At 35.0% G+C, this 20,530-nt stretch overlaps 3 protein-coding genes across 9 annotated transcripts in view; 2 read left to right on the plus strand and 1 right to left on the minus strand.

The window, feature by feature from the left end:
- Positions 1-20,530, plus strand: part of PsGEF (Protostome-specific GEF) — an 85,224-nt gene that overhangs the window by 16,753 nt on the left and 47,941 nt on the right. The window lies entirely within an intron of this gene.
- On the plus strand, positions 59-3,310 carry MKP-4 (dual specificity protein phosphatase MPK-4). 3 transcript variants are annotated; one of them, XM_011060731.2, is made up of 3 exons: positions 59-363; positions 451-472; positions 1,389-3,310. In XM_011060731.2, the coding sequence occupies exon 3, from the start codon at positions 1,399-1,401 to the stop codon at positions 2,431-2,433; it is 1,035 nt and encodes a 344-aa protein (XP_011059033.1). In that variant the 5' UTR covers positions 59-363; positions 451-472; positions 1,389-1,398; the 3' UTR covers positions 2,434-3,310. The 3 variants fall into 3 exon arrangements, with proteins under 3 accessions (XP_011059033.1, XP_087265427.1, XP_011059031.1); XM_087409301.1 differs by lacking the exon at positions 451-472 and having other exon boundaries at positions 1,371-3,310; XM_011060729.2 differs by lacking the exon at positions 451-472 and having other exon boundaries at positions 60-363.
- LOC105148795 (uncharacterized) lies at positions 3,020-13,130 on the minus strand. Of its 4 annotated transcripts, none has more exons than XM_011060726.2 (4): positions 12,799-13,130; positions 8,685-8,988; positions 7,253-7,428; positions 3,020-5,061 (listed from the first exon to the last, which is right to left on the minus strand). In XM_011060726.2, the coding sequence occupies exons 2-4, from the start codon at positions 8,809-8,811 to the stop codon at positions 4,615-4,617; spliced, it is 750 nt and encodes a 249-aa protein (XP_011059028.1). In that variant the 5' UTR covers positions 8,812-8,988; positions 12,799-13,130; the 3' UTR covers positions 3,020-4,614. The 4 variants fall into 4 exon arrangements, with proteins under 4 accessions (XP_011059028.1, XP_087265429.1, XP_087265430.1 ...); XM_087409303.1 differs by lacking the exon at positions 12,799-13,130 and adding an exon at positions 12,485-12,791; XM_087409304.1 differs by lacking the exon at positions 12,799-13,130 and adding an exon at positions 12,474-12,791.

The following is a 20,530-nucleotide window of genomic DNA, read 5'->3' on the forward strand; positions in this document are numbered from 1 at the left end:
TACATGAAAACGCAACATTAATTTTCAATGCTGCCAACTTCGCTTCTTTTTCTTTTACCGGCAATCAAGTGAGCCAAACCTCAAGTCTGGTCAGACCTATTTTCGAACACGCTGAGTGATATGCACAGCTAATTCTGAAAATTGTGTTTTTTTACATTTTAACAATAATGTCAGACAGCGGCGATATTTCGCGATTAAGTGTCACCGGTTTGTTGCATAGAACCGAAGGTTTTCGAAGATGATTTGACTGATCCCGTCCTTTTTGACGCCCATCGGACTACAGCCTGCAGCAGGTGGAATATCCTGCGTGTGTCATTTTGTCATTATTTGAGTGTACTTGAGTATCGAAATCGCGAGCACCAAGTGAGTTGCAAATCAAAACCCTTCTGTGCAAGGCATGTTCTCCAAAGTAGATTTGTTAATACTGTGTCATATGTTTTTGTCGGCAAGGATAACCTTTTCTTTTGTCAAGGCAAGTTCATTTTATACTTTACACCATTGATTTCGTACGTTTTGCATATTGCAACAGCCAATTACTGCGCATTCATATTTGTCATCACACGTGCAGTGCCTGTCAAATCATTTAGTGAATTCGGTCACTCATACTACACTGGTTAATGTTCTGTGGATTAAATTCTGTTCTGTGCAGAAATAATATTTAAATGATTAGGAAATAACAGATTCTTCTCACAACAGTTTTTGCTGGCAATTTGCTGTTGACATGCTTTGCTTGCAGAACATGAGCTTAATGTATAAGAGACATTGTATCTTAATGTCGATATTAATTTATCACATTTGGCTCGAATCTGTTTACAGATTGCTAATATATTGACATTTTATTTACCAGACAAATATTTAACTTTATTGCTCTCTAAGTTACATCCTGTAAATATTTTGTTTAATTATGTATTTAGAATTCTATATTTATTCATTCTTATAATGGTTATACTTAATGTAAATACAGAATAAGAATTAAATAAGTGCATAATAATGCAGTTATAGCTAAATATATAATGAATATTTATTTTCACTTTTTAAGCTCCCATTCTGTTCCTTTTCAAATTATTATAATTATTGTAAATGGCTACGTTCAGCAGAAAAAGCAGCTTTGCAACTGTAAAATTCTTGAATATGATTAATTTAAACGTTTAGATCCAATGAGGAACTAAGAGCAAGACCAATCATATTAAAGAATTTTACAATAGTTGTAAAGCTGCTTTTTCTGCTGAACGCAGCCATTATTATTTTAATGTGGAATACATTATGGATTGATCTGCAATCTAGTTTGGATATTTTAAAATAGAAATAAAAAATAATGAAGTTGATAGCAATATTAATTATTAGATTAGGTTTAGAAATATCTTCCGCAGCTTCACTCATGATTACAGAGTGCTGAGCATGGCGCAGGAAGAAACAAAGTTAACAAGAGAAGATTTTGATGCTGGTCCGTGTAGCTTTGATGAGATCGAGCCAGGTTTGTTCCTGGGTAATCTCACGGCTGCTACAGATGTCGACTGGCTGAAGGAAGCTGGAATAACTCATATACTAACAATAGATTCATGTCCATTGCCAAGAAAGATCCAGGAGCGTCTCCCGAATTTAATCATAAAGTATATACAAGTGACGGATATGCCGCGAGAAGATCTGCTAACGCACTTTGAAGACTCCTATGATTTCATCGATCGTGCCCTTGACTCTGATGGCAGAGTATTGGTGCACTGTTACTTTGGCGTGTCGCGATCCGCTACCGTAGTGATCGCATATACCATGAAGAAGCACGAGTTGAGTTTCGCAGATACGCTCCAAGTGGTAAAATCAAAGCGTCGCTTTATCGCGCCAAACCTTGGCTTCGTGGCGCAGTTGCGGCTCTACGAGGATATGAGCTACGGCGTCGACAGTACTAATGTACAGTTCAAAATGTATCGATTGCAGATCGCCGCCGATAAGGTGCGCAAAGCTCGCATTCTTCCCCAGAGCTGCGTCGACTTGGTAAAGCCAGATCCCGCGCTGACAACCGTGCGTCCCGAGCCATCGGTTTATCGTTGTAAGAAGTGCCGTCGCATCGTAGCAAGCGCCAGCAATATTTTGCCTCATGCGCCGCGCGAGAAGCAAATCTGGCGGCATATCAGTGCCAAAAGCGCTCCCAAGGACGGCGAGAGCTGTGACAAATTGATCCAGAGGAGAGACGAGTCGGCGCGAGTCGAATTCTGCGACAAGATTTATTTTGTTGAACCGTTGGCTTGGATGCCCGATATTACACACACTGTTGAGGGTAAATTAAATTGTCCTAAATGTAATACAAAACTTGGTTCGTACAGCTGGATCGCCGGCAGTCAATGTCCCTGCGGTAGTAAGATTGCACCGGCTTTTTATTTGGTGCCATCCAAGCTCGACTGGAGCAATGTTGTGCAGAATGTCCAAGTAACAGTATAGTATTAAGGAATAAAAAATATGTTGGAAATAATACCAAAGCAATTAACTTTGGATGAATTTATGGAGATGGAAATATTGAATTTTGTATTCGATGATAAAATTTTCCAAAGGTTTTAAAGTTCTTGATGTGCTAAGGCAATACAAGTCAAGAAAGATAACGTAAAAATGTTAAATAAGCGTTGAATACTTTTTAGATGTTATAATGTTTTGGTTGCCTTATAGGCATCCTTTTGATGTTTTTTGAATGTTTGTCTTGTTAAATTCTAATATCATATTATGGTCCAAGATTGATATAGATATTGATATTTATAACCCTCGGCAGGTAATATACATCTTTTTAAGCTATTAGATTTTTTAAGTCTCAGTCATTCTATGTAAAATATCGTTCTATGTAAAATTAAGAAAATCCATTAAAAGAAGAATTTTAATCATATCACTTTATGAATGTGAGATTTTTTACCTTTAATTACACCAGCGTTTTATGCTATGAGATTTAAGAAAACTTCATAATATCTGCTGAGGGTTGAATAATGCATTTTAAGAGTGAGATAAAATACGGATACGATCAATATGTACGCCGGTTGACTATATTCTAATCCTGTGCCAATATATATTTCGATATGTGTACATATATACATGTATTTGTTACATATATCTATATGTTGTGTACTTTTCTGATTATATATAAATATGTATATATCAGTGAGAAAACATACCCGAAGACGTTCTCCGATCTCAATGTTTTTATTGCACACGATGCTGTCTTTACCGTCTATACATATATCTGTGTAAGGCCGTAATTCCGTGTAGAATACCGTTTCTGTATTCTGTATTTAAAATATTACAATGTTCTAATATACTTCCTCATATAACTTAATATGCTACTCTATCGACGGGAAAAAGAAGCGCTATAACTTATTTACTCGTTACCCTGTATGTTCAAAACTTATAGCTTAAACCTGATCTAATTATTATCAGTTAATCATTATCATTAGTTATAAGGCACACGGTCAACGTTGGACTTTTACCTGCGATAATCTTTAGAAAATCAGAATTATCCCTCTTTGCACATAGCCCTAGGTATACCAGATTCTGCGCGAGATCATCTTAAATTGACTATCGAATCAAATATATTCTTAACATTTAAACTTATCTTTGGTTTGGACGATTCGAGCGAACTTTCTAGTCACTTTTATAAAGATTTCGATAAATGATTCTTTACGCGTTTGCGTCACATCGTTTTTCCAGAATGATATTGGAGTAACTCGATCGGTCTATTTCGCAAGAAAAATCGTTAATAAAATCATAATAAGTATTCCAGTCTTCGCGAATTTATAAATGGAGAATCATTGTGCTGAGACGGAGAATCTAGAAATAATTCCTAAGAAACAATTCCGTCGCGCACGTATCTTATGTAAGTCTTATAACTTCGAGAAGAAAGAACATTTTTTTTATACACGAAAATAACGATTTAGTTGAAGTATCTAAAAATTTAACTAGATACAGATCTGAAAATAATTTTGTTCATCAAAATAATTATGTAAAATGTTCAAGCATTGATGACAATACTACAAAAAGTTTTAACATTCTAGCAACTAGTTTGAACGTCCTCCACAATTAAATTTGATGATCCAAGAAAATGATTTTCTAGCTGTATCTAGCTGAATTTTTAAATATTTCAACACAATCATTCTTTCCATATACATATATTGTTTCTTCGAAAAATATCATTCTTTTATAATTTAAGGCTCCTAAGTAGTCATCACAGCCATATTGAATCATGACATCAGAAGCGAGAAATGACACGTTATGCCCCCTGACAGTCAGTAAATAATCGTAAAAAGTGATAAAAGGCACATGAAGTGCTTTTATTCAACGCATATGATGCCTTTTACGATTATTTCCTGACTGTTAGGGGGGGATAGTTTTCGTCCATTTTTACAAATGTTTTAAAGCAATCTCATTTTGTTTTATCCAAATTGTCTCTATTTATAAATGACACGTAATAAAAATTAACGTGTCATTTCTCGCTTCTGACGTTACGATTCAATATGGTTGCGATGACTACTCAAGAGCCTTAAGTCTGATTTCGGAAGCTTAAATTCTCTCGATCTAAATTACATGTTCAGAGGCCTAGCGTTACATTCTCGCGTTTTGAAGATTCGATTTCCGGGAACAATGTCACATACTCGCGTGCATCGCTGGATATGTCGAGCTGTAGGGATGCGCTCGCAGCCTCAAAGCGCTCAGGCCGTTCACGGCGGTTCCGTCGAGGGTGCCGTGGTGGATGTCGGCCTGATGATGATGGTATGGCGGCAAGCTCATGTTCGCCAGGCCGCCGTTTGCAGCGAAGCCGTGACAACCGGCGGTCGCGGCGGTTTGCACCGCGTAATGCTGCGGCGTCGTTCGCCAATAATCGCCGTAAGAATACTGCGCTGTTACTTGGGTGGTAGCTGCGCCCGGTGACGATTCCGCGTTACTCTCCGCCGGATGCTGCGGAGGATGCGACACCCGGATAGGACGTAGCGGTAGCGCGGTCTCTATTTCTCTACCCGCGGAGACACCCCGGCTCATCGCCGAGCTTCGTTCATTACGTCGGAATTTTGCTCGCCTGTTCTGGAACCACACCTATACAAAAAGGACGACGATAATGCTTTGCTGGTGCTTTTATTTCTGTTGTCAATTTTTGAAATCCTTTGGAATTGAAAGAAATGGAGAATGTTAAATGATTCTCTGAACGAACACGAATAGAATGATTTTTATAATTAATATCAATCAGGATAATAGATGATTTAAAAAATCCGGTATCTGCTATTTTTAAAAAATGTCTGCTATTTTTCAAATTTTATTCACTTTTGTTTATTAAAGTTCATTTTTAGAAACAGCAGATATCTTGATTTTTCTTTTATCGTCTATTATCCTGCACATTGATCGCGCATATTCTTAATAAAATATGAACCAGAGTGTTAAGAGTAATATTGCGATTTTATTGTTATGAAAGACGGATATTTGCGCGATAATGAAAAATAATTAAAAAAAATAAACTATAAGAAAACTGAATGCATAGTTATTGCACGAATATATCTAATGCAGCTAATTATAAGTAAATATATAAGTAAATTTAATTGACTCAAAGGATTAACACTTTTTAAAGTTGTGCATGCGTGCTTCAGCGTTTCTTTAGAATAGTTTACTCATTTGCAGATCTTAATTTTAATCATTTACGTGTATATTTATTAATTTAACTCCACTGATTAGCGCTTCATTGAGTTTCTTACGATCTCTCAAACGAGTATCCGTCTCTCAAATAAATTCTACGAATTGAAGTCTTAGAGTATAACTCAAATAAATCCGACTCAAAGGGCCATGCCGCCTTTTAGGAATATCTTCGAAGAAAATCTAATGGATCCGACATGTCCAACTATCACAAATGCTCCTCATCACTCGAGGAAGACTAAACCATAAGACAAATAAATATGATTTGAAGAACATGCTCTTCATCAGAGAATCACCTCTTTTCACGAAAAAACCTTCGTTAGAAATACTTGATCTACTTTCTCACGTTATTGACGCTTCTCATCTTACGTTACTCCAAAAATCTCGCGTCTTCGACCGGGCTCGGCGGAGACGCGGAGGGAAACGGGAGAACGGAAGGACGCGGCGCGCCGACCGAAGACGGGACAGCGTGACGGCTCCTGGCAGGCGTACTGACGACGCAGACAGACGCGTGTACGCGGCATGGACCGCTGACGACGGCGATGGCGACGGCGACGGCGACGCGAACACGTGCTCGACGCACGACGCCGAAGCGCGCAGATGCTGGAACGTGCGTCGCCGTCCGGCTAATCATAGCTCTCTATCTTTCTCTCTCTTCCTCTCTCTCTCTCTCTCTCTCTCTCTCTCTCTCTCTCTCTCTCTCTCTCTGCTCTGACAACCTGTCTCCTCCGATTTTCTGCCTAGCTGTCCGCGACCTCCACCTTCCGCCGCCGGCCTCTTCCTCCACCTCCTCCTTCATCTTTCTTCCCCCCCGTGTTACTGACAACGCGTTGCGTTCGGTACAAGAGCCTAACACATGTGCACGTCGTGATACTTTCTCGGACAGCTAGTCTTCTCGGTTACCGAGTGGAAGACAGCTTCAAAGAGCGGTCCGCTCGTTCTGTGGGTCGGTTGCTTGGTTGGTCGACTAGCCGGTTGGTGAGCGTCTCGAAGCGGCGGTTTATCGTTCCGCCACGTTCCATCATCCTCGTATAGGGTGAACAAGATCGAACATCATTGAGAATGATGCTCTTTCGGTGTATCCTAATATGACTTTCTATTTCTATTTATTTAATACTATAATATTTTTTAGATTTCTATAATTTAGTTATATATAAAGTTAGCAATAAATGCGACTGTGGCATAAATGTGTTTATTCATCTAAATTGCATAGAAAAAAAGTGACGATGCATCAAATATTTGTCGGACCATTTGAAGAAATGATTCCCTAATTGCTTCAATTCGCTTCATAAGTTTCATAAGTTGATATAATCTAAAAAGATCGCAATCCTCAAATAAAATGTTCATTATATGACTCATTCTACATTTTGGAAAGTAGAAATATTAGAATAAAATAAAATGGAGCAAAATTTTTTATTATATTTTAAATGTAAAAAGTAAGATGATAAATCTAAGAGAAATTAAATGAATGATTTTCTCATAAATATCTAAAGACAGATTATATTTGATATTTGTTGAAAATTTATGAATAAATTTATTAAAAGAAAATATTTATGTTTACATTTATCCCGAGCTACCGTATTGGAACAATAGATTGCATTACCTGCACTCTAGCCTCCGACAAAGACACCCTGGTCGCCAGTTCCTCGCGGACGAAGGCATCCGGATAGTGCGTCTTCTCGAAGACTCTTTCCAACGCGGCCAACTGTTGCGCCGAGAAGGTAGTCCTGCTTCTCCTGGGTCTTCTGTTCCCAGCAGTAGAAGAGGTCTCGCTGCAATCTACGAAACATAGTAATCAGCAATTGTCAGTGACATTTCTCAATTCAACTTTTGAAATAATTGTAAATTTCTTTTTTCTTTCCGATAAAATTACGTATTTTTCTATTAAATATTTTCTATTAAATATTTTTATTTGTACTTTCTTTAACGTATTATACATTTTTACGCGCGCGAAAAATATATGACTATCGAAATATATATTTCTAGTCTATAATTGAAGTATATCGTTCGCAGAACGAACGTCAATCTTATTTAGAGTCATATTTTCGCGCGTAAAAACGTTACTGCGAGAAGAATGCGAAATTATTTTTCTCGATGGTCTCTATCGCAACAGTGAAACGTGCGGTTTCGAAGATGCCGCTTGCGATACCGGCGGCCTGTACCAAAAAAAGAAAAAAGAAAAAAAAAAGGAAACGCACGCGCGCGGGTCGACTAACAGCCGCAGCCATTCTTTGAATGACTCCACTATACTTGGGCATTCATCAAAGCGGTATAATGCGAGCAGCATGACTGGAAATGCGCGATTTCGATGAAATCAAGTGCGTCGGATTACATGCGAAGGGACGTAATTAAATCATACGCAATAGATGCTGCGTAATGTTCTCATGCTAGTGTAATGCCATTTTCCATATTCCACAAAATTCCCTTCAAATAAATTGTCAATACGATATACATATATACATACATTTACAATTCAAAATTGTAATTATAATGAAATTTTAGTTACAAAACAATAACATCGAGTAATTGTGTTAATTTGAATAATTAGTGATGAAAATAATATAACAATTTGCAGTTTCTTATTCGCAAGTTAGTATCAGGAAGGTTTCATTAAAACTTCGTTAAACTTTATTACACGCTTAATTAATAATAATTAAATATTTGTGTTATTTAAATATCAATCTTTCGAATATCAATTTTAAATATCAATCTTTCATATCGATTTTTTACTTATTATTGTTACTCTCTATTTATATAATTTTTTTTCTCCGAAATAAAGGAGAGCGGGATCCAGTTTCCCTTCTTAAAATTGATAAAATTATTTGGTAATATAATAGAGATGTTAAAGAATAACCCTAAATTATTCCACAATTTTTGAAAACTTAGAACAGTAAAAAGTTGAACAAAAAGATCCAGATTGCAAAATGGAAGGAGTAAAAATGTGATTGAAAAACGGAGGATTAGTAATAGTTAATCAGATAATTAATAACACGTCATTGTTTACAATAAATAAGTACTAGTTTTATGTTCCTTACCCAAGGAGTGCGTCGGCGTGGATAGCAAGCGTGAGACCGTGAAATCCTGTGGAGTGTGCGAATTCGCTAACTGCGACACTATCACGCTATTGTTCGCGCCTTGTTCCGCATCCGTCGCAGCTAACATTTTTTCACCCGCACTTTCCCTCACGTCGGCATGACAATCAATATGAACCCATTGCCAAGTTCTCCGCTTTTCTCGCGGAGTCTTCAATTTTTTAACACATCCTTCGTTTTCCGCGTATTTATATCATCCGCCGCGTCGACGCGAACATCGTCTCAATTTCGCGAGATGAAATCTCACCTGTAGAGAAGAATGAAATTTCTATACAATTAGATTTTAATTAACAGTAAAGTTATATTTTTACTATTGTCATTTTATTATTAGCAATGAATTGCAATTACTGTACTACATTATTCAAATACGATGTAATCCGTCTCGAAACGAAGTCGCGACTAGACTTGCGGTTTAATTTCATGCGACATGATTATTCAGCCGAGATCTCAAAATATCAGCCAGAAATTTAATATTAGCGAGGCTCGGAATTGTAGTGGAAATTCAAAATACGAGAAGATAATCTGGACGAGCCAATACGCAAGTACGTAAGATGCGTATGAGATGTGTGATGAATCCGAGATGTGTGTCAAGATGCGTGTTTGTTTTGTTTTATATTTTGAATGATATTCAAGTAAAATATAGTTTATAATGTAAATATTGCGAGAAATATTGTATTTCCACGTCTTAGTATTCTAGCACGATGTCAAACAAATTTTCAATAATGTAAAATAATAAAACTAAAGGGGGAAGCTCTTGAGATACCACGAGGAACCTTTTAAGTCCAAAAAGGCAGTAATATTTTTCCATATAATTTTAATCTCTGTCTGCTTATGCATGCTCATATTTTTATTTATTAAATAGAGTAAAGGGAAGAGAAGCAATATATGTATAATATGTATTATATTACATTGATCAACAGAATTTGTTATAATCAATTTAATTTTTATATTAAATTTATTTATATTAATTTTTCTTGGAAGAGGCGCTTACAATATGAAATTTTCTTTCTATACATTTCCATGCATTATAATAAAAGTTAATATATTATTAATATATTGATAATAATAAAATAATAATTTATGATACGTCGTCATAACATAATTAGTCGATTATATTTAGAAAGTCAATATCAATTGTACGAGAGTTGATAATAATTTCTCCTCCTTTATTTCTAGCGAATCAATTTGCAGAATTTGTAATCTTTTTCCATTTAAGGTGCTATTTATAAAATGTGACATCGAAATTATAGCGATCGGCGTTATGAATTATGGTCATATTTTACTGTAACATTATTTGCAGAATTGGCTTGGCTATATAACATGTATTCTCGTCACACATTTAACATTAAATCGGATAATGCTATTTATCTCACGTTGACCCTGAACGCAATCTTCGTATTGGGCGATTAAAATTTGGAATTGGACGTCCGCATTTAGCACTAAGAATGGCGCTAAATAAAGTTGTGACGTATTAGAATCTAGGTCTATTCGTAATTTAAACGAAGTAGATAGACAGCAAGATGATAATGGTTCAATGCAAAGCAATTATTCAAAAATTAATTTTTTGAAGTTATCTTTAAAAGCTTAAGAACGTCAAACTATTTTTTACACACAGTTATGATTAATTACTTTAAATTAAAATAAAAAAGAAATATGTATGCATATACGTTAAGCTAGTGTATTGAATCTTTTAATGAAAAACTCCGGAAAAAGCGGCATTTATACAATGAAATTTTAAAGTGTAAAATTTAAGTTTTAACTTTTAAGCTATAAGAAATTGACCAATCATAGTTGATTATTCTCCTCATATTTGATTTATGGTCAATTTCTTATGATTTGAAATTTTTAAGCCTTAAAATGTCATTATAGACGCCGCTTAAAAGGTTTTATCGATTTAACGTACGCGATCGTTAAAAGATGATTATTTATGGCGATGCGGGATATGCGAATGAAACCAGCACGTTTATGCGTAATTTGTCTCGGAAAATGTTAATTAAAGCATTTTCGAGCTCGAGCGTGACGATGCAATTAGGGCCACGTGCCAGCGACTGCAAAGTGTTCGCAGACTGTTCGAAAACTCGTTCATACTTCAACCGTATATAAATAATTCTCTCTTAGTATGTCTTGCAAAATTTAACCGACTCAAATATATAGACGCAAATACCATCTAACGTTGACAAAGTACAATAATTTAATATCATTTTCACGATGAAATATGTTCTTGGCAATTTAAGCATCCTCCACAATGTGAAATTATAATTGAAAATATATAATAGACATTGAAAAGTTGCGAGTAAATACATTTGAAGAGAATGCTTTTAATTTAATTATTTTACTTGAAGTATAAAAGAAAAGTAAGCATAATGAAAAAAGATTAACACCTTTACAAAAGTTTATATCTTTACAGTTTTTTAAATAAAATAATTCGAAAAGAAATAATCAACAAAATGTATATAACAGAAAAGAATAAAATTTCCACATTTGTCACTGTTAATACAAATTAATTTTATATATGTGTACAGTTTTTTACTCTCATAAAACTCATAATAAATTATCATTTTATTAATTAACTGCAATTGATCGTTTTAAGATTATTTCTAAAATCTCAATCTCAGGAATACGGGAATATGAATTGAATTATCTCTTTATAAATTATACTTGTCACAAATGCATGTTTTATTGCATTTATGCACGATAATTCTACGAAGAGATACATGTTAATATATATCCGTCAGTCAATTTCTAATTTATCATATCTGCCTAGTTATATATTTAAGTGAAATTCGTCTGGTTTTCTCGCTGTTGGACAATATCCTAATTCCGATATTTACAAGCATAATCAGGAGGTTAAAATCCGCGCACGCATTTCAAGTCAATTATAATACAATTCTTCGCAGGCTTTTGATCTTCATATTTGTGTAGGTAGCCCTGTATTTTCTCATTGCCTAAATAACAATTAGAGCAATAATTTTCCTGACTGTCCCGACTATCATTTATTAATCTTTGGACTCTTTCCTGAATTGACAAAAAAATTGTTATCCTTTTTTATTGTCACTTTTTCTACGTTGATCGAATAATTAAATGTATTATACATGTGCTGATATATGTCACAATCAAAGTATTAAATTCAGTAAATGTGTGACACTTACTAGTCAATGTACATATAGCAAATGTTACATATAGCAAACACTTTGGCTGTGAACATATATAAATATTAAATATAATATTTATAATTATATATAAGTAATATTATTACACTTATACGCGCGAAATTATAAACGTATATGTGTACAAATAAATTTTTCTCGAATAATAATGAACTTCTGATAAATCTCAGTATTTGAATTTTATGCTGGACTACCAATAGCCTAGCTGAGGTGATTCTTATCGAGTGTCGATTAAACTTATTAACCTTTAAACTGCGGTACCCGCCAATTGGCATTTTTCGCGCGACGACGATCATAATTTGACCTCAGCTTTGATCACGGATTACTGATATGTTATTTTAGATATTTTTTATTTTTCTTCACTCGCTAATTCTCATGTCAATACGATATTAATAAAATCGAATAAATAAATTAACAAAAATTTCGAAAAAATAACGAAATCCTATAAAAATAACTTTCAATCAATATAATTTCACTCCCGCAATTTCCTTTGAGCTTTGATCAAGTTTGTTAGTATCTTATGCCTGTTAACTTCGATCATAAAGTTTCCTGATATACCTAATACCTGGTACCCACCGACTACCCCACTTTCGCTCACACTCTTTCACCAACTTCCGCTGAATCAACTTTTATCTCATAAAGCAAACTTGGCAAAAGTTTTCTATTCACTTCTGAACTTAAAGGATCAATACACGTCCGTCGCAGATTTCAATTTGCATTAAACACGCTATGACTGCGGAGTCTGCAATTTTTTCCCATGTCGGCATTATAACGCGTCAATCGAGGTCTCGTGAGTCTCGTCTGATCGCAGGAACACGCTCGAAAACGAAGGCGTCATTTTGCTCTCGAGCAGCCGAGATGCCAACTGACTTGGCCGAGTTAAGACGTACTTAAAGGTCCTCATCGGTTCTCTATCTTTCTCTTCTTCTCTCGTTCTTTCACGTTCTCTGCGATCTTCTCTTGGCTTATGCTGTGTCGCTCGTCGTTGAGCGGAGGGAAATAGAGCGTTTTAAGAGTAGGTGGAGATTTCTGTCGCAAGCTCCACCTTCATTAGAACCTCATTGGTTTCTAAATGGCTACCGAAAGCCTTAGAGGCAGAAGGACGTATGTGTACGCGCTTTTATTAAGATGCGCCGCAACGCACAGAATATGGTGAGGTAATCGATTTATTTTTGTCACTCTAATGCAATATGTTCCCGGCAAATTTGTATAATTGGATAAAACGCAAAAGAGTTTCTTAAAAAAAAAAAAACAAATTGCGAAATGTCGTTTTTGTATAACTAATGCTCATTTCTACCAATATAGATTGACTTTAACTTCGGTTCAACTTACTCTTCATCTTTTTCTAGTCATAAGATTAAAAAGATGAAGAATAAGTTGAACCGAGGAATTAAAGTTAATCTACATTGGTAGAAACGAGCATAATTCTATCAAAATTAAGCCTAAAAATATTATGATCTAATAATATTTAAAATGATTTATACAAGAGTTAATATTTTTGTATGATTTCTCTCGCGATTAGTCTTCTTAACTATGTCATTTACAATTTAATATAAGATAGAATTTGTTATACGGTATTTTAGAAAGTTAATTATTATTAATTGAATGGAAATTTGAACAGATAATAAAAGAACAAATAAATTTCATCGTATCGTTAACGTGTTAGCGATGATGTATAGGCGCCGGCGTTCTCGTGGTTTCGGCTTTCAAGGATATGTTCCAGCAGTAATTTTTATAAACCAGAACACAGGTCTTCTTCATCATCTTCTTCCTCCTCATCCTTTTCCTCGCATCGGCGGTTGGTATCTCGTTACACAGGGGTGTCATGTATCCTTCATAATGTTCGATATATAGGGTCGGACCATTCAGAATGATCCGGAAAGAATAATCGCAGAGGATCTTGTTATTCATTTTTCTTGTTAGCTGATAGCTTTTCTGTCCCCAACTTAACATTTTGACAAAAGATGTTCCAATTAAAAAAATTAATGATCTTCTATAATGTGTATTTTTAATAAGAATATTATTCATCACTATGAAAGAAATAATTATTTGTAATATTATTGCTTTGTATTAAAAAAATTTTTTTTTTTATAATAGATTAAAACAACCAGAAATTTTCCATTCAAATGTTACGAATTTCTTTGGTAATTTTAAAATTTTTTGATTTATAATTTCATTAATTTTATAACAGCGATTCCCTAACATTTGCAAATAGATTTTATGCACTTCCAAACAATTATGATTTATTGAAACGTTGAAATATGAATGTCAGATTTGAAAGGGGCGCAGTTAATTCTTTCCAAAATCTTAGTCTTTTTGCTACAGTAATATTACACAAAAACTTCAATTTTTTATGACTTTAGTAGAGTCAATAAAGCAGTATACTTCTTCTACAAAAAGTCGGGAAGGCGCGCGATTAATATTGAGACCACGGCGACTTATATAAATATTAGATTCGCGAGAATATGTGTGCCCTTTGGGCATACTAGGAAAAAAATATGAAACTCATCCTTGAATTATAAAATGGATAAAGGTCGTTTCTGATCCCTTATAATCCATCATTACACCCCAGACATTGTTTGTTTGATCGGCTACCCTCCTCCCTCTGTCTCTCTCTCTCTGATCTAGTTCCCGAAGATCGAATATCAAATAATAGCCCTGAGAAATTTCTTTCCCTCTTTTCTATGATTAATACGACAATTCTGAAACGATTTTTCAAAAGTATAATGCCGCGAGTTGAAGTAAGATCGCGCCAGCGGAAGAAACTTTACGGCACAGTAAAAATATTTTTAGGATCTTCTAGTGCAGTGTTTTGAAATCTTCTTTTCCCAGGAGCGAAACATTTTTAAATAGAAACAGTATTATTAAACGGATAATTTTAACAGATATTTATGTATATCTGTAGAGTGATAAAAATTTATATGTAGAGTGATAAAAAGGTTTACTAAAAGTGGTTATTTTGAATGTTAATTACTATTTTTGATACTTAATAAAATATAACTAGCCGTTCAAAGTTTGTTTTTTTTTTTGTAAATATACATCACTAACAATTTGATAAACACAAAACTTTTTTACATAAACTTTTTTATCACCCTTAGGTATACACAACTTTAATTAATTTGCATCTCAAAACTTTTATATCCTTTTCTCAGTAATTGATGAAGCTCACACGGTTATTTGATGATGCGAGGGAGAGATAAACTCAGAAAATAATCCTGTACAGTTTTCAATCACGTGAAATTAACGCCTTCGCTTATAAAATTAGAAACACAATTCCGTCGGTGTAAAGAAATCGCGCGTAGCAAACTATTCGTTTTACTATTATCGTCATTCGTGACATTTTCATCGCGGAGTCAGAATGTAAAAGAAATAGAATGGAGAAAAGAAATAGTAATTTTATGACGCGGAACAGTCGAAGTGCATTAAAAGCCGGACGACTGAGTGCCGACAGCTGACCGCGCTATACGGAATGTTGCAAAGTTATATTTCTCTCGACATTAATGTATGAAAGAAGAATAACGATAGTTTGAATGCCAAGTGTAATGCTATGGAACAGCGCTGGAATTATTTAGTATATTCAAAATTAAATTAAATTCTTTTTTTAAAAAATCTTTATCAGATTTCGATAAAATAAGTAATTAGATTTCGCGTAAATTCATTTTGCTACAATCATTCTATCATTTTTTAATAAAAATTTAACGTACACACTGTTTGAAAATATATCATATAATATAATTAATATATTAATTATATAAATATAATGTTTATTGCGAGAAAATTGATCCATTCAAGTTTGAATCGTTTTTCAGAATATGTAATTTCGAAGTTATTCTGTGTAGGTACTCCAGGAAATAAAACAATGTCATTGGCACGCGTAGACACACGAAACAATTGTATCATCCCATGATTTTATATATGTATGCAAGGCGAGCCAAAGTCACTCTCACTGTTTGGTTCAATAAAACGTCCGCCGACCACTTTTCGAAGTCGTTTAAAGTCAAATTATTTCGGCAATAATAAACAGCGAAAACCCTATGTCGTACAGGTTGATTCCGCGATAATTAATGAACACTTAACGCCACCATCACTTAGAATAATCGCGTCATTCGCTTCCGCCGCGAGACTCGTCGGATTCATAATTTCGCGCTAAGATAGCAGTATAATTGTAAGTTGTGATCATCTATTTTTCGCAGGAAACGCAAATAATCTAGATATATCTATTGAAGATAGTATTTTATATACAGAATGATTTTCTGAGATTAAGTGTTTTAATAAATTTGAAGCTTACATTCTCAAATCACATCACTTTATAGATTACTAACAATAAGATCTAATCACTGACACAATTATAATTGATTATTCATTTGTCGCACTTAAAAATGCAATTATAAACTGAAGTCGAAAATAATATCACAAACAAATTACACTAATCGTCAATTTTAAAAGTAATGTTAAGCATCTTAAAACATTGCGAACAATTTATTGCGAAATATTTCCCAGAGGTTTCACCTCCAGGATTTGAACTTGAATTTGTCGATTTTTTGGGACGGGCGTCTAAAGATGGAATCACATGATTCAATTTTTTAAATAATAAGTATATACGCATGTATACACACATACATGTTGCTATACTTGTTTTGATGCAAACAGTCTGACGTTTGATAAATAACTACGAAATTAGCAATTATTTCTTTTGATTTTTGATGCATACAAGGAAATAAACTGAAGTAATCCATTATAAACATAAAAATCATGTATGAACAGCATGCAGCGCTGAATGAACAAATTCTAACATAGAACTATTAGAGCAGGCATGACTGTATGCATGCTATTATTCAAGAAATCAAGTATCGTGTGATTCCATCTTTATCAAATCGTGATCATCGAGGCAGACGGAAATGTTTATCACAATAACTAATAACTGGTTAAAATAATCTCTTCGTGCTTTTTTTCGCATCTGGATTTCAAGACCACTCAGAGGTATTGATATTCGGTTAAAAAATGTGAAGGAGGCGCGCATTCTCCTTCATCTCTATTAAGATCTCTAGGATTCACAGTGCGAATCTTTCAAGCCTCTTCCCGGTTCTTGATTCGTGCTGGATCTCTCCATTTCGGTATTCGGGATATCGTCTTGTTTTCTCAAAACGAAAGAGAAGAGATAGCTCGCAAGCTCTTGCCGTTCCAGCAGCGACGAGACGGACGGGCGCGCCGCGACGCCGTGACACGTACACGTCGCACGTCGTCCACCGGAGAATTATTAGGCGGGCCTGGAGCGTTTTCTCGTGGACCGTGTCGTTCCCGTGCGATGACGTCCGTCGTCGTTGTCGCCGTCCGGCACTTTTGTTCTCCCGCAGCCGTTACTTCTTGTCGCCTTCTTTCTCTATTTCTCTTTCTGTCTCGTTCCTTAGCGAGCCACGCGATCAAGGAACTCGAAATCCCCTGGAAATCTCATCGTTCAGTGGCACCCTCTGAGTCAGGACACAAAATATACAAAAATATAAACAGGACGTAGTGAAACCTGTAATAAATCTGTCCCTACGTTCGTGAAAAGTGAACGGATTAGAAGAATTAATATAGGACTCTATTCTGTGAAGACGAATTTATTATCTCTAATAAGCACTAATTAAAATTTACTTCAGAAAGGCTTCGTTAGAAAAATTAGACGTTGTGGCTGTATAAAGGATATTGTTAGTGAATGTTATTCATTAAAAATTTTGACATTAAAAAAATATATAGACTTAAAACTGATGATGATCAAAACTTGAAACGTTTAGGTTTATATATTTTTTTAACGTCAGAATTTTAAATAAATGACATTCGCTAACAATATCCTGCGTTGTGGTTGCTCTTTTTTTAAATTGTTTTTTGCTACAAATCTAGTTGTTTCTTAATTTCATACCAAAACTTATAAAATTGCTATAATTGATGTCAATGTCATAAGAAAGCATTTTAAATCCCTATAAGAACTGACTTTTTAAAATTCTGTAATTTCTCATTTCTTTCATCTCGAAGAATTATTCTTACTTTTTCATAGAAAAATAGATCAACGATGCGTGCCATCTATCGAAGAAGAGTTTTATTTATAGAAATGGATTCGTCCTTCTCCGTCGTCTATTCTTCCCGCATACTCAATTGTAGGATTTAATTTGCAAAACGTGCCCGACTATTCGTTTCTCCAATTACCGCGATTTTAAGAGAGTTTCGAATTAGAGAAGCCAAGACAATGGTCCGTGAGAGGTTTCGGGGACCGTGTTGTCGCGGGGCCTGGTGAGTGTCTAACGTTCTGTAACACAAGGAGGGGTCGCATGAAACCGCATCTGCGGTTTTCTTCACTACCATGACGTGATGATCGTGGGCCTGTGGAGTCGTCTACATATATACGAGAACACGACAAACACGTGGAAATGCCGTTTAAAGCTATTTTCCATAACATTTCCATATTCTCCGGATGGTCACTTCAACTCCATCGACGACTTTCGGTCACCACCTTGCGCCATCCGTCAGTAATGCGCAAAGTCTGTTGCGTTTTATTACGGAGCGACTGTTACGAAACGACTCAATACGTACCGGGTGCATATTACGCCAGGTCAGCTCCTTTCTTGTCAAGCAGCAAGTAAGTTCAATAACGACGGTCCTAGAAATTCTGTATTTATTCAAAATCGTAGAGTTTAATCAAATATACGTGAACTGCCTATATCAAAGTGTTTACTCTTTTAATGAATTTTTAACAAGCGTGCAAATGGAAATTTTTACAAATCTTAGGTTGCACCAACGTTATTTTGATTTCAAGCAAGATTTAAAACTCTCCGTCTCGTTTTAAAGCAAAAGAGAGACAGAGACAGAGAGAGAGTTTTAAGCCTTGCAGTCCAAGTAACGTTGGTGCAATCGGACCTTAATGAGCCATTGATTAAAAGTTTTGAGTGCTCTGTTAATTTTATATAACGACTCGACGTGTTCCTTCTATTGCAATAAAGTACGATAACGACGCTGAGAAACGTTACAAATCGATAGAGGCTCCAGACAGTCAGTACAATAAGTTATATTGTCTCGAGTCTTTTTTCGAATTTGTCTTTTCTCGCGAGTTCGCGAGGGGAATACCGACATGTAAATGCACCGTGACGCCTTAAATTTCAGCGACGAACGATGAATTCACGGCGTGGAAAGCCGAGGTGACCATTGCGCGGTCACCGTGAAGCCATCGCGTTAAGAACGATCAAAAGAACAGGGGGGCCTGAGAGCGTAGACGATGATTTTGGCAGATCACTAACGGTCGATATGGGTCGTCGTTATGGCTGCAGAAGCACTCTCATTGTAAAAAAAAATAAGCAACATGAAAATGTAAATCTGGTTTGTAAAAGTTAATTTGAAAAGAATTTTAATAACTCTTTTAGTATATAGCTTACAATTTTTAGAATATACCGCTATTAAAAAGTTAGTGGTGTACGTAATTTTTTGTTAAAACAGTGTAATAGTTTATTTTTAAGAAATAAAAAATATCGTTATAAAAGAAAAAGTATTTAAAAAAGAGGGTAAGAGAAAAAAGGAGAAAAAGAAATAAAAAACCAGTAAAATCTTTTAATAAATTTTATATATCTAATATAAAAGCATTCTTATATTGTTTATATTTCATATAGAAACAAATAAAATAATCTCAGATTTTTTGACGAATAATAAACAAGAATGCTTTTATACCTATTATTGATGCCTGGATAAAAAGCAATTCGGGTCGCTCCAAATCTGATGATGGGGAAGGGAAAGGATTCTATAAGAACTGTTTTAGACGGTCGAGGACAAGCACCGGTTTCTGAAACGCAAACGAGAGGTCGACCGCAAATGCGGTCATCCACCACCGTGACGCCATCAAATTAAAGCGTCCAAAGAATTCAGTGTAAATCTCATCGCGATTGTAAATCCTCGTCTAAAGAAATCGAACTTGGACCATAAATTCTAAAAAAACTGGATGACTATATATTTTCTCCCATCATTCAAAGAAAGGATTATGCAGTAACAATTCAAATTGATTTTAATCTGTGCATATATTTAATAAAAATATAATTATCATAATTTTATTACTTTTATTATAAGAATTGATGCGATAAAAATGTAGTCTACTTCAGATTTGATGATAAAGAGTCTTAGAAATCAGCAAAAAATCATATTCTTAAGCAATATGGTAATAAAAGATTAAATTATTTTTTTTAAATTAGGTTTTCGAGATAAACAGAAATTTGTAAGAGTCATAACAAAATCGAGGACAAGGCCAACAGTTCCGGTTCTCAAGAAGAAAAAGCGAGGAAAACTGAAAAATCTCTTCAGCGAAGGGTGAGAAATAGCGCTCTATCTTTCAGTTCATCCCTCGTTCGTCCAATTATAAGGCTCATACGTCATTCCCGCTAATTAGTGACAAAGAAAACGACGTCTCTCTCTCTCTCTCGAAGTGCACAACCGTCGCTTTGAATTTTTTTTTCTTCCCAGCATTTCATTTTTTTCGCATCCACATAAGATGACAGAGAATAATTTTACATGTCATTCTATGTCCGGTAAATATCCTATCGTCACATGTTTTTCGGCAAATTTATCTATAGCCTACAAATACGCTAAAAAGTTACAATGTCGTCAATA

This window comes from Acromyrmex echinatior, chromosome 9 (assembly GCF_024713525.1).
Source record: "Acromyrmex echinatior isolate Ae372 chromosome 9, ASM2471352v2, whole genome shotgun sequence".
NCBI classification, from domain to species: domain Eukaryota; kingdom Metazoa; phylum Arthropoda; class Insecta; order Hymenoptera; family Formicidae; genus Acromyrmex; species Acromyrmex echinatior.

What these genes read in the sequence shown, in the direction of transcription:
- MKP-4 (XM_011060731.2), top strand. Translation starts at nt 1,399, where the DNA reads ATGGCGCAGGAAGAAACAAAGTTAACAAGAGAAGATTTTGATGCTGGT.
- LOC105148795 (XM_011060726.2), bottom strand. Translation starts at nt 8,811, where the DNA reads ATGTTAGCTGCGACGGATGCGGAACAAGGCGCGAACAATAGCGTGATA. An exon ending in CACGCCGACGCACTCCTTGG is followed by an intron (nt 7,429 to 8,684) that starts GTAAGGAACATA and finishes TATGTTTCGTAG; the next exon opens with ATTGCAGCGAGACCTCTTCT. An exon ending in TGTCGGAGGCTAGAGTGCAG is followed by an intron (nt 5,062 to 7,252) that starts GTAATGCAATCT and finishes CTTTTTGTATAG; the next exon opens with GTGTGGTTCCAGAACAGGCG.